The sequence below is a fragment of the Microtus oregoni genome, unplaced genomic scaffold (assembly GCF_018167655.1).
Source record: "Microtus oregoni isolate MIOR12 unplaced genomic scaffold, Mior012 000017F_ref0000208, whole genome shotgun sequence".
Lineage (NCBI taxonomy): Eukaryota > Metazoa > Chordata > Mammalia > Rodentia > Cricetidae > Microtus > Microtus oregoni.
The window spans coordinates 1,008,533-1,021,946 of NW_024543076.1; the positions used below are offsets into that span (position 1 = coordinate 1,008,533).

Below are 13,414 nucleotides of genomic sequence, written 5' to 3' on the forward strand. Positions count from 1 at the left end.
TGGAGTTGAGTTGCTTTCATTTTTGACAAATAACTTTTTTTTTTCTCTCAATTCCCTCCGAGTCAGGATTAGTAAGTGAAGCTGTCTTCCATATGCCTGCAATTCTTTGGTTTACTTTAGGTCTTGAGGCAAGAACTGGGAAGGGGTCCATAGGAATGGCAGGGTGATTAAGATTATCTTTCTGGAAAACTTGTGTAAAAACAGCTTTGAAGTAGCTAGGTCAACTGCCAGCAGAGCCCCAGATCAGTTGGGTTTTAATGATAGCTCAATCGTACCAATCCCCTCTCCTACAAACGCAGATGAGTAAGCTATGGGTGTGTGCTTTCTTTATTTAACCAAGTCAGACCTGGTGGACTTCAGCATAGTGGCAGCCATTTTCCTAGTTAGCTGTAAAGAAGCCCAGAAGCCACCTGAACACAGGTAAGAGAAAAGGCGACACCGGTCCCTGACTTTTGGGCGCTGGTCCTTACCTGTGATCATGCTCAGTGCTGACAGGCAGGCTAAGGCTTGGATATCAAGGTTCAGGCTCTGCAAATTTAAAGAAAAGTCTTTAATGGAGTCGAGCCACTCCCCAAATCCACGAAGGCACTGAAGTCGATGCAGGACAAGTCCATTGCAGAACACAAACTTATCTTCAGCAGGGTTGGACCTGGGGGTGGGCAGAAGAGAGAGAGACACAGTAAATAGGTCTTCTCAGTCTGGCTAACACAGCAACATCCTAACACCCAAGGACCTGCATCAGCAAGGGGCAGCATGGGAAACTGTGTGCGGCACCATCACGAGCAAAGGCATGCTCCTGGGAATGGATGACCTGACCGTCTGTCCTTGATAATGTCCTTAGGGAACAAGGGCTGACACCTCTGCTGTCTAGTGCTAGAATCAGTGGCTGGCTTGTCTGAGGTAGAATGCAGAGAAGTCCTCAGAGACTATCAAGGGCAATGCTTCCCAACCTGTAGGCTGCAACCCCTTTGGCAGGGTCGAGTGGCTCCTTCACAGAGGTCACCTGAGACCATTTGCGCATCGGACATTTACATTACGATTCATTACAGTTGTGAAGTAACAATGAAAGTAATTTTATGGTTTGTGGGGGTAACAGGAGTCCCTCACAGGCCCAGTAGGGATCCCTCACAGGAGTGAGGAGAGGCTCATGAGAGCCTCACCTGAGATTACAGTCACTGGCTTCCTCCTGCCCTTATACAATCAGAAGTGCTTAATACTGTCCCACCCTGTTATATGCAGCCAAGGGAGGTGTTGAAGTTTATAGAAAGTAAATATTTCAGAAAACTGACTGAAGGGGGGTGCCCTTCTAGACAACATTGGCGAGGTCATTATCCATGTGAGGTGTGATATTTTGGTGACAGGTCTGGGGGTGCACCCATGTTCCCATAATCAAATCTTCATATACGCTCCTGTCAGCCCAGAAAAGGTTCACCGTCCCGCACTTGGATGAAAGCATTTCTTTGACCTATTGATCCCCTCTCTGGGCTGAATAGATCTTTGTTATGAGGTTTCCTCAAGGAAAGTCAGACAATGGTCCCTCTCTGCAGTGAACAGGAGACTTCCTTTTGGGGCTCCGGAGTCAAGGCTTCTCCCTTATTTTCTTCAATGCCAGAAGCTGATAAGGCCCAAGGCTAGACAGGACAATTCCACTATGTAAATTCAAAGCAACAAGTTTCTCCGAGTGCCAATCACAGAGTCAAGGGTGGCGGAATATTTTACCTCCTTGAACTTAAATAAGGGGGCTGGAGAGGACTGTTTCTAAATATGCCAATAGTTTATACTGTGTCTGTAACCATCCTCTTTCTCTCTTACAAAAGGTGCCCTGGAACCTCTTCTTGGCCATGATGTCTTAGCAGGGTAACCTTGAGCCCTCCTTTCATCTCTTTGGACTTCCTTTCTCTTATCTATGAAATAGGAATTTAATCATAATTTTCTAAGGTTGCGCAGGAATTAAATAAAAAAATGAAGGTTTTTTTTGTTTTGTTTTGAAAGCCCATGCACAGAGCCTAGCACACAAGAGGATTCAGAGAGTATTAGGTATAACTCATTCTCAATTCTGTGGGATCCTGACTTTAATCTCAGCTTTCCCTTAACTATAAAGGTCTTGCTCCATCTCTTTCTCTAGGTTGATGGCACTTACAAGCCAGTGTTTTCCTAACTGTGCTTCTGGAAGAATAGCTCTATTCATTCCCTCACTCAGCGGGTAGTTACTGAGCACCAAGGATGTGCAGTTCCTGGAGACAGGCTATGCAGAGAGCTTGGTGAAGAGTGGCGTCCACCTGCGTGGGGCTTATCTTCTGTGTAATCCTTCACTATGTGCCTAAGATGACAGGCAGGTCTCTACCAGCTCTCACGTGCACTGTATGGGCTGCAAGTTAAGCTAAACTCTAGCCACAAACTCCGCCCCATCTCTCCCTGGGATCCTCCCTATAGAGGGCAGATGGACAGAATATTATATATATTTAATTAATAATTTTAATATATATATTTAAGAAGGACATGTGTGGAGAGAAGCTTAGGTCTGAAGTTCAAGCTCTTTGAAAAATCACTTCCTATTGGGCACGGCAGTGCATACCTGCGTCCCAGCACACTGGAGGTTGGAGTAGGGAAGATTCCAAGCTCAAGATCTAAGGTCAGGCTAAGCTACCTAGTGGACCTATTTATCTATAAATAGACAAATAAATAAAAGATAGATAGATAGATAGATAGATAGATAGATAGATAGATAAGGTAGGTAGAGAAGTAGGTAGGCAGGTAGGTAGATAGGTAGGTAGATAAGTATGTAGATAGGTAGGTAGGTAGGTAGATAGGTAGGTAGGTAGGTAAGTAGGTAGGTAGATAGGTAGGTAGATAGGTAGGTAGGTAGATAGGTAGGTAGATAAGTATGTAGATAGGTAGGTAGATAGGTAGGTAGGTAGGTAGGTAGGTAGGTAGATAGGTAGGTAGATAAGTATGTAGATAGGTAGGTAGATAAGTATGTAGATAGGTAGGTAGGTAGATAGGTAGGTAGGTAGGTAGACGGTAGATAGAATTCATGTATTCCTCATGTTTGCTTCCACTGAACACTAGAGAGTGAACCAAATCTTTTGACCCAAGAACTCAGCTGTGAAGCGAAAGCCCTTCAGGAATGTTACAACAGTCACTTGTGAAACAGAAACTCAGAAAGCAAACCCAGAATTTCCACAAATAGCATCTGCACCCCAAGAACAGTCCTAGAGCCACAAACTTGAGTGACCACAAAAGCCATCCTCTATTTTGCATAGAAAAGATCTGGATTCCTAGTGAGGCAATACTCGGCTCAGAGCCCGTGGCTGTGTCTACTCCCCTAGACCTCAGACTGGTACCCGGAGTCCTAGGCCATTCGGCCGTTCTTTCTATCCCCCACTGATCAGTGCTTTAACGTCTGAATACATTTCATCTCCGCCTGGTCAACAAACTCCCTGCTGTTACAAACGAGAGGGCCGAGGAAAGATAAAATAATAGAACATACCTGATGGAAAGTCTAAGAACAAACAGCTCCAAAAAGGCTGATTCTATAAGTAACGTCTGATCTTCTTTGGGGAGATCAGTGAATCCCGGGATCTTTTCTGCCCAGCTCCTGGACACGTCGATGGAGGCCGTCAGGAGGTTGTAGAACTGCTGCACGTGCTCAGCATCTGTGCCTGCAGTGGCCTGGTCAGTGGGACAGTACTGGAAGGCAATGCACAGAGAGCATTACCCTGACTGCCAGGGCATGGCGCCATCTTTTGAGAATGACTCTGTCTAGCTGTCAGTGCCTGAATCCTACCCCCCTTTATAAAACCCATTAACATCCACAGCCTCGTCTGATCCACCAATGACCCTGGGACATAAAATAAAATGACTTTATTTTTATTATCCAACAGATGGAAGTCCCTTCAAGTCCCATCAATGCAGGGACTTGACATCATCTGGGGAGCTTTAGGATGCACTCACGTTCTCAGTTCTGCCCCCCAGAGAGACAGATTTAAGTGGCCTGTGGTGAGTTCTACCCACTGGGAACTTTAAAAGCTCCACAGATGAAACCACAGAGCATCCCACGGGAAAAACCACTGTCCACACGGAAACCATTGCCCTAAGGTCTTGGGTCTGAGTAGGACTTCTGGCTCTATGGGCTCTGCTGTAACATTGCGGTCTCCCTGGGCTAAGATGGCCCCAGTAAGGATCCAGAGATTTTGTCACTAAACCAGTAGCATCAACAGCACCTGGTAATGCGCTAAAAATGGCAACCCCAGGCCTGCTTCATCAGAAACTCTGGGGGTGGGTCCAACAGGCTGCTTCTTATCCGAGCCGACGGTTCTAATGTACACGGAAGTGTGGAGAAAAAAAACACACAATTAACCAGCAAGAGAAAAGATGATTGATTTTTTGCTTGCTGTTGATGGATTTCTATGAGATAAATCTGGAAGTGTATGTGGTGGGTGGTGGCGGGGTTCCTGCGTGGCAGAGCCCAGACAGCTATATGCCACCAGACTTGGGGATTGTGACTGCTTGTATTAATCAAAATTAGATCAAATCAAGACTTCAGTTTCTTATCAGACTAGCCATATTTCAGGTACTTAAAAGTCAAGGGGGGCGGGGTCCATGTTCATCATCACAGAAAGACATACTAGATAGCGCGGGCCAAGGAACATGGGGGCAGAAGGCGGAGAAGAAGAGGCAAAGACAACATAAAAGGAGGAGGGGGAGGAGGGTTCTCCAAAGCTTTGGGCTACTCTGGTAAAGGCGTTTGCCTGACTTGATGGAGGCAGAACCTTTTCTGCATCAGGCAGGATGATCTAGGCGGCACAATGAAGATGGAGGGAAAACAACAGCCCAGAGGTGTGACAGATGCAGTGTGAACAGGTGTGTCACTTCCCTAGTGTTCACAGTGCAGAACAACCTTGCAGCCCTGCCCCCTGGATGCTCACCAGACAGGGCTTTGGGTCCTTATTTTATAAGTAAGGGAACTGAGGCCTGGGGAAGCTCTGAAACCTTCTAAGGTTACATAAGTGACAACGGTAAGCTGGGGTTTACATGCCTGGGATTTTAAGTCCTATGCCTCTTGACTTTGGTTTTTATGTTTTGAGACAGGGTCTTACTATGGGGCCACGGCTGGCCTGAAGCTCACTACATGGACTAGGCTGGCCTCAAACGTGCAGCAATCCTCTTGCCTCCGCCACTTGCGTGCTGGGCCTACAGGCTGCCTGTTAGTTAAGATGTCTGATGGTAGCTGAGGATGTAGTTTCCTACTTACACAGAATGACTAAGGCTCTGGCATTTAATCCTCAGCACCCCTGAAACGTTTTGGAAAGGGTTGATGCAAAGGCTCAAACTCACAGCCATGTACATGTTACACATTACCTGTACATGCACAGGTAAGCGCTCTACTACTGGACTACATTCCCACTGACTTTATTTGTAGCACAAGAATAGTCAAGGTACCTAAGTTTGCCACAAAGCCCAGACCTGATTGGAGGAGAAGCAGTTGATGAGAAGCAGTCAACGAACAACAAGGCACACCTGTAAAACCTGCCCCGAGTGGAGAGGTGAGACTCTACAAGTAAGCTTCCCCCAGAAGCAGTAAGTACAGACGCTGGATGTTGAGCTCACGAACCTTAACCCTGGTTTTATTTGGGCCCCTAATTTGTGAAATATGGTATTGAGGCCCAGTTTTCTTCTCCGTGGAGTAGGGATAATAACATCTTTAGAGCTCTGTTGTGATGGCCTAGCTATGGGAAGGGCCTGCGAGGTAGAGTGAGTTAAACAGCGGACCTCAGTGACGTTACTGATAAGGAGTTCCGACAGTGTCATCGTCCCTCACCTTCCATTTATTGAGTGTGGGCTGTGCTGTATTAAAAGCTGAAGTTTTCTAATTTTCACCGTAACCATCTAAGATCTTGTAGCATCTAGTCTAGTTCAGAGCCCTGCGTCCCTTTTTTCCCCCGACAATCCCACAGTTTGCCTGGGATTTTATGAGGCCCCAGATACTGGGTGGTATCATGAAACAGGGGAACAAGTCCAGGAGACAGAGGCAGCTCCCTTCTGAAAGACCTCTGAAAAGGCCATGAGACCCTGGGTGAGTCCACAATTTTTGTTTATTTATTTACTTAACACGTACTCTCTTTACTGGAGGAGAGCGGAGAGAAGAGATCAACTTGTATTTCTAGACAAATCGCATAGCGGCTGCCCCACGCCTGCTGTAGCCTCTGGGTGCCCAGCGGATTAACTAATTGCTGTTTCTCCTGCCTCGTGTGTTCAAAGTTTCTAAATATTGCTAAGCCACACTAGGTATGATGCTGTGGCCTAGAATAGGACACTAGTCCTGCATGATTTTGTTTTTAAATAGTGGCTTGATTGGAGGAAGAAAAGTCTAAAGGGCTTGCAAAGTCCTCACTGACAATAGGAGCCCCAGCTTACCGCTCCCTACATTAGCTTCCCCTAAACCAGGGCTCATGGATCAACCACAGCTCTGCTTCCAGTGTTTGCTCAGAAGTCACTAGAGCATGCAGTTTTCACCAGGGTTCTCTGCAGGCAAAGCCCTGCTGGGCTCATGGTTCATGCCTCCTGCATGGTAAGAGCAGTCCCTGCCTGCTTGGGGCGTGAACTTTGCTTTCATATAGCTCAGCAAAGAAAAAACAAACAAACAAAAAAAAAAAAAACCAACAACCCCCCCCACACACACACACACACACAAAACCAAAGCCCAACAGGCCCAGCTTCCCTAACTGCAAACCTTCTGGGATTCACCTGCAGTTAGTTATTCTTGTCCAAGTCCCAAAATTCTGGAACCAAAACTAGGTGCAACCTGAATTACCCATAACAGGTGGGTCAGCACCCAATGATATGGGAAGAGAAGGATCACGTGTGTCCCTCTGAACATATAATTTAAAGAAACAGGCCAAAGATTCCAGATACTCTGTCTGGCTTAGCCATTTAAACCTGGCCGTGGAAGAGCTGGAACCCATCTGTGCCTGCTTACAGTGGTTTAATATCGCCAAAGAAAACCCTAAAAGCTATTTGCTCATTGATTGTTGCACAGAAGCATAAACCGAATACAGAAAAAAAAATTTCTTTTAACGAACTTTTGTCTCTGTTTCTGCTAATGTTTAATGTCAGCCTATTAGGACACTTGGTCCACCAGAGTCTGGCTTTAAGTTCTAGTTAGAGGTGTAGCCACCTCTCCACCAGCAGCATGGCAGGATGCAGACTTCTACAAAGGCCCTAGAAGGAGAATTGTTTGGTGCACACAGCAGCAGATGGACACGGGCTTTAACCCCCACAGACTGCTCACTGCATTTGGCAGCAACCGTGGGCGGTCAGGTTTCAGCAGTGGCCCAGGCCTCTAAGTTATTCAACTGGAGAAAAGCACTCTGAAAATTAGCCACGTGATGCTTTAGGAGCAGAACGGAGCTGAATATGCATCGCACTCTCGGCTCTTGATAAATATGTGAAGTATCTGGAGGAAATGGCTTCCCTCCCTACACCCCCCTTAGTATGTTACTTTTCTCTCAGCCTTTATATCTCTATAGATGATAGATGTGATCCTTATCTAAGTTAAACTATGTAAACATAGTCATGGGTTCTTTGCTTTGAAGTGTGCCATTTTAGGGCTGGAGAGATGGTGGAGTGTATAAAACATTTGCCACATAATCATGAAGAACTTTGATAAAAGTCAGGTGGGCATGAAGGCCCACCCATAATCCTAACCTGCTAAAGGTGGAGGAGACAAGAGATCCTGGTAGCAACCTGGCTAGCTAGATTAACCAGCTCCACGTTCATGAGAGACCCCGCCTCAAAACATATGGTGAGGAGTGACAGAGGACACCAGACACCAGTCTTTGGACTCCACAAGCCATGTGCATGGTCACCCCACACACGTACCCACATACACTGGAACATGTCTACACACCACACATACACATACATGTGCTGATGAGCAAAGTGACGTTTTAAAAATCGGTACTGAAAAAGATAGGTGACGAATATATTTTTCCCAACTTCCTCCTTTTTTGGTCTGTCAGTGTCCCTCTACTAGAAAAACTAAAACAAAAAACAAACAGCCAAAACCACTACGGGTGATATTTCCAGTACCTTCTTTATCTCTCCTTGGCAGATAAGTTCCCTGAGGGCAGAGCTTTGTCAGATCCACTGTCCACGGACCCCTGCCCTATGTATTTGTTAAGTGAATTTAGGGCTTCCTGGAAATTTTATAGCTCATCCTTTCTCATCCCTAAGAAAAGCTGGGGCTTTCAAAGTAAAGTTGAATTGTCATTGGTGGCTCTCAAACCTTACAATGCCAAAGAATCATCAGAGGCTATTGTTAAAATAAAGATTATTCTGGCCTCCTTTCAAGTCTGAAATCAGTAGGTCTGGGTGCAACCTGGAGGAACCTGCTTGTTAAAGCAAACACTGCCGTCCTTTGTGGATGAGGCAGTCTGGGTATCACATTCAGGGAAACTGTGGTCCATACTCAGAGTGGAAATCTATGTAGCCACTGTAACGATGGGAGGGTTTGGAAGAAGCACCGGGTCTAATCTCTTCACCATTTAAAGTGGAAGCCTTCACCGTAGGAACTGGTTGAGGCCACCCAGTGAATTAACTGGGAAACATCCTCCCCAAAGCTTCCTGAAACCAGCGTTGACAGTCTTCACGCTGTGGTCTCTGTAAGCCTACCACGTGCTGGCCGTGTTGGGTCTTAAGGCTACCTCATTAGCATTTAAGTGACATTTGCTAGTGTCTGGTTTGATGTGAGCAATAGTTCTCTCGTAGTTGCAGGCTGTTGCTGCACTAAGTGGCACCGATTACCAGAAAACATCCTGGCGTGCCGAAAAATACTTGGAATGACCAACTAATGAGGACATTAAGTATATTTCTTCATTAGTAATCATGCAGGCGCTGAAGCCAAGCCCGGTGTCTATATATACTTGTATTGCTAAATTAAAAGCAACTGTGGGGCAGGGAATAGCAGCATCGCGGGTGGAAACAAATCAAATGTGACATGTTTTGACTGCGCTGATGTACAGTGATCTGAGCTCATTTTTGAGGGAGAGAAGTTTGGCCCACAGGAGAAGGGAAGGTTCCGGAGCCAGGAATGCGTCACAAAGCTCAGGAGGGCTCGTCCTGGCCTCTTCAAACATTCGCTCCCTCTGCGACTTGGAACAAAACCCTTCCTTTTTCCACATTCAGGGAGAAAAGGGTTCACTGGGTTTCTACCTTTCAGGCACATACCCTGCTACATGGAGATTAAAAGGCCCTGGCTGGCAGACACTTCCCTCTCTCTCTGCTGACCTAATCACCGGGGAGAGCAGCTAGCACTGTTAGTAGACTGTACTGGCCAAATCCACTGTCAGGCTCAAACTTGACAGGACAACTCCTTGTCTAACATACAATAAGCTCTGAATACATGCTAAAACGTTAATATCAGTAGCTGAGAGGGGGATTGGGTGGTTGCCAAGGTACAGAAAACAATGAGTTTCTTTGAATTTAATTCTAAATGAATTGATTTTTAAAAAAAGCTATAAGGCTGGAGAAATAGCTCAGAGGTTTAGAGCAATTGCTGCTCTTTCAGAGGACCTGGGTTCAACTCCCAGCTCCCACATAGGGTCTTACAACCATCTAACTTCAGTTCCAGGGAAGCAGATGCCCTCTTCTGACCTCTATGGGCACCGGACACCCACGTGGTACACAGACATACACTCAGGCAAAACACTCATATACGTAAAAAAAATCTAATAATATTATACAAAACTACCATAAAACATGAAGATATAATATAAAATACATATTACTATTATCATAGTTTTCTAAAAAATCAAATTAATTTTTTACTTAAAAACTAGTAAATTAGCCGGGCGGTGGTGGCGCACGCCTTTAATCCCAGCCCTCCGGAGGCAGAGGCAGGCAGATCTCTGGGAGTTCGAGGCCAGCCTGGTCTACAAAGGGAGTTCCAGGACAGGCTCCAAAGCTACAGAGAAACCCTGTCTCGAAAAACCAAAAAAAAAAAAAAAAACTAGTAAATTGTCGTTAGCAGAGACAATATGATGACACAGAAGCATCCCCTTGAGTGACTGTCTCATCTCAGTCCCGTTACCAGTCTCAGGCTAGAGAATTTGACCTGCCAAGACTTCATTTAGTCCTCTGAAAACATGGCGGGGGAGGGGAGGTTGTCTTAGATGATCATTCAGTGTTGTGGTCTCATAATTAAAAAAATTTTAAGGGAAGATATCAATCATACAAGCTTAGTTTCAGGCAATGACAATCTTTAAATAAAATACTGGCGTTATAATTTTGGTGGCAGAGTTGAGGACTTATGTGAAAATATTTTTATGCTGGTGTCTGGCTCAAAGTAGGCATTTTGTTTCATTCATTTGGGAAAGTTCTTTTCTTTTCCTTGTTTATTTGTTTCTGTGTATGTGTGTGGACACTCCAGTGCCATGGTGTGTGGTTTGGTTGTCTCCATTTTCCATGGAGTTTCTGGGGACTGAACTCAGGCTATTGGGGTTGACAGCAAAAGCCTTTGCCCATTGAGTCATCTTGTCTGTTTCATTAATTCTGTGTTCTAAGTGTGTCCGTGTATCTGTACATAAGGGTATAAGCATATATGTGCACACTTGTGCGTGTGGAGACCAGAGGTCAATGTCCAGTGAGTTCTTTGACAATTCTCCACGTTTAAAATTTTTCTAATTATTTGAAATATATTGTCTTTGAAAATCTCGTATATGCGTTGTCTTAGTCACTTTCTATAGTTGTAGAAACCCCATTGCCAAGGCAACTCACAAAAAGAAATCACTTAATTGGGGGTGTGCACATGATATCAAAGGTCTAGTCCATTATCGTCATGGCAGGAAGCATCATGGTACACATGGTACTGCAGCACTGATTCAGGGCTATATCCTAATCTGCAGGCTGAGAGAAAGAGCCTGGGTCTGATGGATGCTTTTAAAGCCTCAAAGTCCACCCCCAGTGACGTGCTTCCTCCAACAAGGTCACACCTCCTCCAACAAGTCCACACCTCTTAACCCTTCTCAAACAGTGCCACTCCCTGGAAACTAAGCATTCAAATAATGTGATCCTATGGGGTCCATTCTTATTCAAACCACTACATGCATATAATGAATGCATTTTGATCATATTCACCCCAACTCCTTTTCCTAATTCATTTTAATTTTGAGAAAGACTCCCACATGGAATTTGCAGCTCACCACTGGCTAGACTGGATGGCCAGTAAATCCCAGGGATCCTGAGACACTGTCACCTCACCAGCTCTAGAATTTCAAGTATATGCTTCTGGGGACTTGAACCAGGTATTCATTCTGGGGTGGTATGCACTTTACCAACTTAGACATTGCCTCAGCACCAATTCCAATATTTTTATAGATACAAAGTCAAGTTACATAAATATGTATAATTTATATATATGTATGTATGTGCACACACACATGAAATATACACATTTTTCTATATTTCTGCATGTAAGTACTTACAGCAAGGAACCAAAAAGTAAACCTCAGAATCATAAAGCCTGTAAGAGTTTGAAAGGACTTAATGTCATGCACAGAACCCTTTGTGGAGAATCCTGTCCTGTGCTGTCCTTGAATACTCCTTGGCTTGCTGATCTCACTCTGACTCAGTTGATGTGGACAGAGAACTAGTCTTGAGAGCAGCTTTGAAGACAGGTTCTCCCACCCCCGCCACCATCTTCTTTCTCTAGATTTGCCAAGGGGAACAGAAGTATTCTTTTTCTTTTTGATACAGGGACAAGAGAGTGAGAGTGACCTAATTTCTACAAACCTCCCTTTCTGTCTATATAGCTTCCTTTTTTTAATTCTCCAACCATCGCTTATAAGTTTCCATAAACAGGGTATCTACATTCCCCTTAAATCTGGTCTTGGATTGAACTCAATCCTTGAATCTGAAAGAGTTCATGAGACCATACGGAATTGAATTCTGGTTCCATACTTCTCCCACAGCAGGTAATTTAGCATGCTCTCTCTCTCTCTCTCTCTCTCTCTCTCTCTCTGTCTGTCTCTCTCTCACACACACACACACACACACACACACACACACACACACACACACCCTTTGTTGGATCATACTAAGTGTCTGTGGAACAAACTCCTGAATGAACCACTGACAAGCCAAAGCGCTCCCCTTTAACAAAATCTAAATGTTGAGCTTCACATTTATTTTTGTTAACTTTCTCCGTGATGGTTTCAGCCCTTCCTGTTCCAACCTGTCGAGATCGTTTCGAATGTTGGTACTGACATCCATCATATTAGCAGATCCCTCCCAGCTTTCTGTCATCTGCAAATGTGATCAGCATGCTCCTGTGTCTTCTTCCAAGTTTTGGATGAAAGCTCACTGTATTTTTTAAAAAGTCTTTTAATTTAGTTGATTTTGGTCCAATTTTTTTTTTGATAATTTTGTAGAGCTATCTAAACGCAGGAGAACCCAAGCGATGAAGTTCAACCTGATTTCCAAAACAATGCGATTAAAATAAATATGCTTTGCAAAATTGAGCTAGGCCTCAAAGGTAGCATCAGCACGACCCAGACTTTGACATGGGCAATCTGTATTTGGGGCAAAGCTAACAATTAAATTGGATAAATGTTTGTGGATGAAGATGATGACTCCAGACTAACAGACTGAACAGTGCAGAGACAAGCAAACACACTGGATTGATTTTTTTCAATGTAGAGACAGGTCCCAGCTGGGACAACACGGAGGACTGGGGAGATACTGCCACTGCATGAGAAACCAGGCCACGGAGACTGATAGATACTTTGTGGATACAGTACCATTCGCGGTGTGTGTGTGTGTGTGTGTGTGTGTGTGTGTGTGTGTGCGCGCGCGGCATGTATAACTTTTCTGAATTGACCATCAGTAGCAATGTCAAATGCCCTGGGACAATGTCAGATTGTGTGCCACAACCTTAGCTAAAGCAGTGTCTATAAGCCTCCTTGATGCAGAGAATTACAGAGGGAGAGGCAGAGGTGCTTGGGGGGGGGGGAGTCTTCATGCCCAATTAGTAATCCCCACCCTCACTGCACGCAGAGAGTGTGAAATGTGGCTCCTAACTTGGCCTCTGATAGATGTGTTTTGCTTTGTGACCTTGGGCCAGTCAACTTTTTCACCTCTCTTTGTATTGATTTCCTTATTGGACCACAGGGATAAAGACTTATCTTAGTGGTGCTGCAACATGGCACTGGACAGTGGAGTGCCTGTACTTACTAGCACATTTGATAAACGGCCAGAGTAAAAAGTTTGGTCAAAGTAACGATATACAAACAATCCTGGGAAGCGGATATTAGCAAATAACAAAGACGAGGAAACTGAGGCTTTAAAGGATCAGTTTCTCAAGGTCACCTAGCTAGTAAATGCTGGCCCTGGGATTTTCTTCTAGCCTTGCCTGCTT

The 13,414-nt window shown here is 44.8% G+C and overlaps 1 protein-coding gene across 1 annotated transcript in view; it reads right to left on the reverse strand.

Moving 5' to 3' along the window:
- Positions 1 to 13,414, reverse strand: part of Nr4a3 (nuclear receptor subfamily 4 group A member 3) — a 41,714-nt gene that overhangs the window by 15,441 nt on the left and 12,859 nt on the right. The window contains exons 6-7 of the mRNA XM_041667893.1: positions 3,491 to 3,690; positions 471 to 649 (exon numbers count right to left, since the gene is read on the reverse strand). Coding sequence (XP_041523827.1) covers positions 471 to 649; positions 3,491 to 3,690 — 379 coding nt within the window. The remainder of the gene's footprint in view (positions 1 to 470; positions 650 to 3,490; positions 3,691 to 13,414) is intronic.